Genomic DNA, 3,966 nt, shown 5'->3' on the forward strand with positions numbered 1-3,966 from the left:
CAACAAACTAACCTGCTCTTCCATTTGGATTTATCTACCTCTTGAGGAAACAAACATCTAGAAATCATTTCATATGATGCAGTATTTTGTGGATCTAAAGACTAGAACAGCCATAATACAAGATGCTCTGATTTCTCTCCATGGAGTGCCCTGTGCTCTGAGATTCTGGGAACAGCAGTTACGGCTGTAGCTGTGCTCTAGCGGCATGACCATACCTGCCCTCATTCCTCACCTTCACTCCCTTCCTGGGCACCCGCTGGTAGTCCCGCTCAACCTTCTTCCTGGCTTCTAAGTAGAGGCTGTGTCCCCCAGGAACAGAGAAGGCTCCACGAGAGATGCTCTCCATCAGGGTCTTTGAAAGCTTCTCTAGCTCAGCCTGGCAGTGACTGAGAGACGCTGCTTCGTTCTGTTGCATAAAAGCTTTCTTCCTTTCCTCTATGGTGGCCTGCCGGGTGAGTAGGGGAAGACAAGACAAGTAGGCTGTTAGAAGGAAGGTGCCATTGTGATCATCCTGCTTGATCCCCTGTGACAGCCCCAGAGTGGACTGGGACAGGAAGAGGATCAGGGGACATCCTTTATCGCTGCTGTGGTCAACTATGAGTGACTTCTAACTCTCTTGGCCTCAAGCTCAATAGCTACGAAAGTGAGGTGAGAGTGGGCATGAAATCCAAATTCTTCCAGTCTCTAGGATGAAAGAGTTCCCACAGACCAATAATGAGTACAAAGGTCAACCAGGAGGGGGTACAGCTTCCTCGGGGAACGTGTTTGGTGTGGGTGAGAATATCTGCACACAAATCCACCTGTCAGTTCTGAGATGCTTCATCATGGATAGAGTGGTGAGTGCCTCATGGGTCCTTCAAAGAGAGTGAAGGGTGTGAAGTTAGAGGATGAAAATGTTAAAGTGGATACTTGTAAGCTACAAATGGACACTTTTCTTCAGTATGAAATAATGCATTTTTTCACTTGTAAGATGGTAATAGAAAGACTGAAAGACAGACTTTCAGTGACATTACCTCTCATTAGAATTAAGAGGAAGACACTAGAGTTCTTTTCTTTGGTGTCTTTGTACCATAGCATCCCCCAAAACAATGGTTCCCATCCTCGTAATACTGTGATCCTTTAATACAGTTTCTTATGCTGTGGTGACCCTTAACCATAGAGTTATTTTTTGTTGCTCCTTCATAACTGCAATTTTGCTACTGTTATGAATAGTAATATGAATATCTGATGTGCAGATATGTAATAGGCAACCCCTGTGAAAGGGCTGTTTACCCCCCGACGGTGTCTTACCACACAGGTTGAGAATCAGTGCCATTAAATAACATCAGTGCCATATGTTCATTGTCTCGTAAACTCTTCCTGACTTGAAGGCATGGAGCTTATTTAATTACAGTGGTCCTTTAAGATCAGTTTCTATAACTGATTGTAGATAAGGTAAACCAGAGAGATGAGAGACAAGGAAAAATACTATATCTGAGTTCTGGAAAGTGAGGAAGAACTTTTGAAAGCAAGGAAGAAATCTGTGTGAGTTATTCTAGAAAACAAGAAAGAACTCTGCGTGGAAACCTGTTATTTCCTTGGATTCAGGTTCATAGCACACAAGAGGGTTTAGTGGCAGTGGACTCTGTTGCTGTTGGCTCACTAAGATGCAGTCTTCTGTGCATCCATAATGAGTTCAAAATACAATTATCCTGGACACAGCTTCTTTGGAAAATGTGCCTTGGGTGTGTGTGTGTGTGTGTGTGTGTGTGTGTGTGTGTGTGTGTGAAAATATCTGCACCTTAAATCCACCTCTCAGTTCTGAGTGGGTTTCCGGTAAGCATAGAATTCAGCGCTTCATGAATTCTTTTAGTGAGAGTGGTGGGTGTGAAGTCAGGTGACCTCACTGTTTTAAAGTTCACATCCATATATACATTATTACAATTTATATACATGAATTACAATTTAGCTGTTTCGCTTTCTATGGATTATGACAGCATCCTTGGTCATCACTCTGGTGCTGCATCTCTGATCATCATGCTACTCCCACAGAAGCTTCCTCACTCAGCATCTACATCATGCATCACTCTAGAATAAGATGCATATTAACCCTGTGACAATATCAGCACAGACAATATTACAGCACAGACTGACTTCCATAAATGGGGCTTACTGACCAAGGAGGACAGTCATAACCTACAGAGCTTCAGTGTGTTGACTCCCTGAAACAGACGTGAACACATTAGGTTATAGTGACATTATAGAGAAATCACAACTGGTCAGCTCTGAGACAGACAGATATCATATCACTGTCTGGAAAACTGATGTAGAAGTAAATATTTTACATGTTTTTCATGTTTAAACTTTGTCAGATGGTAAAATAAAAAAAAAAAAAAGATGGTTACTTAGCCATAGGAACCTCCCAACATCACTTTTCTACAGTTGATTACAGACAAGGAAAACCACGGAGATGAGAAACAAGGAAAGGACAGAATGCCAGATGGCACGCTAAAGACAGAGGAGATTGTCAGGGCCTCTAGACAAGAGGCAGGATTTAAGGTTGGGATGCACTGAGCAGAGGCACGTTACACCCAGTGCTATACCTGACTTGAGGAACTGCGACTTACAAATATATGTTATTAAAGACCCAAAGCACATCCCAACTTATTCTAGAGCAATGAACATGAAGTTGGGCTAGAGAGATGGCTCAGTAGTCAAGGGCAGTGACTGCTCTTCCAACAGACCAAGTCCCCAGCACCCACATGGCAGCTCACAACCAGCTTTAATTCCACATACAAGAGATCCAATGCACCCTTCTAGCCTTCATGGGCACTGCCTACCTATGGTACCAAGACACACAATAGCAACACACACAGTTTTTAAAGAATTATTGAAAACAAAAAGCATCTAACAGAGAAAAGGGTAGAATTGTGCTAAAGAACCCATTACCCATAAGAACTCGGGCACCTTCCACGATAAGAAGGATGCTACTTAGAATCAAAATGCAGTCAGAGTCATATGGCAGAAGAGCAGGCATCAGCAGCAATTAGGATAAGGTATATCACCACAAGCTTCTTCTGGAAGGTCCACTGGTCGTCCTTGAAGGAGTGCTCCATGAAGACAGCGATGGCTTCCTTCTCGCAGGCTGTGTGCACATTCAGCAGCTCCCGGAGCGTGTCCGTGGGGAGCCTCACTCGCTGGGCCATCTGCTCACTGTAGTGGTCAGCTGCCTTCTGCACAGCTATGGAGTTCTCACGCTCAGCCAGGGTCCTCACTGCATTCTCCAAGCAAGGTACTGCCCCGCTGTTGATGGCGTCCACGTAGGTCTGCACCAGAGTCCCCAGTCCTAACCAGACATCATGTTTAGGACACACTGGAAATTTTTCACTCCCTATTTTACACAATGTGGTGGCCTACATTCTCAAAAACCCCATCACACTGAAAACAAACTTCTCTCCCCTCCCCCCTCATTGTCCTCCTTGTCCCTATCTTCTTCCCACTTTTATGAACCCATTTTCATGTAAAAATCACAACTGTTTTTCCTAGTCATTTTGTTTCATTATTCTTCACCAGAATGCAAAAATTAAATCCATGTCTAAAGCAGTGTGTTCAAAGAATTCCTAGAACACTGTCCCATCAAAACGAACGGAGTGCCTCTTACACTAATAAATGCTTTATTTTCTGAGCTCCATTTGCTAACAGTAATGTAGAGCCATTGTCCAGAAGGTCAGGGGTTTCAAGGCTGTGCGACAGAGGTTAGCGCAGGCTACTGCAGAGGTCCCATGTCCACAAAGCCAGCTTCGTACAGAAGGTTACATTCAAATGGTTTCTCCTCATTCATTAACCATGCACAGCACTCATGGCTTGCTGTTTCTATTATTCTTGTAAATTAACTAAAATCTTTGGTTGTGTGAAGTGAAGGACTGTGCTACTGGGGATTGAACCTACAACCCGATATGACACGCACAGCTCTGTTTTGTATCTATC

The 3,966-nt window shown here is 43.7% G+C and overlaps 1 protein-coding gene across 1 annotated transcript; it reads right to left on the bottom strand.

Moving 5' to 3' along the window:
• Positions 1–21: 21 nt before the first annotated feature.
• On the bottom strand, positions 22–3,640 carry LOC129685898 (guanylate-binding protein 4-like). Its single transcript, XM_055619420.1, has 2 exons — positions 3,045–3,640; positions 22–445 (listed from the first exon to the last, which is right to left on the bottom strand). Exons 1-2 carry the CDS (start codon positions 3,183–3,185, stop codon positions 179–181), a joined length of 408 nt encoding a protein of 135 aa, XP_055475395.1. The 5' UTR covers positions 3,186–3,640; the 3' UTR covers positions 22–178.
• Positions 3,641–3,966: the final 326 nt, after the last annotated feature.

The sequence above is a fragment of the Psammomys obesus genome, unplaced genomic scaffold (assembly GCF_907164565.1).
Source record: "Psammomys obesus unplaced genomic scaffold, mPsaObe1.curated_primary_1811, whole genome shotgun sequence".
Classification (NCBI taxonomy): Eukaryota; Metazoa; Chordata; class Mammalia; order Rodentia; family Muridae; genus Psammomys; species Psammomys obesus.

Bases quoted from the DNA above. Each gene is read 5' to 3' on its own strand.
- LOC129685898 (XM_055619420.1), bottom strand. From the start codon at position 3,185: ATGGCCCAGCGAGTGAGGCTCCCCACGGACACGCTCCGGGAGCTGCTG. The intron at 446-3,044 runs GTGATATACCTT...CTCACCCGGCAG, and splicing joins CCTTCCAGAAGAAGCTTGTG to GCCACCATAGAGGAAAGGAA.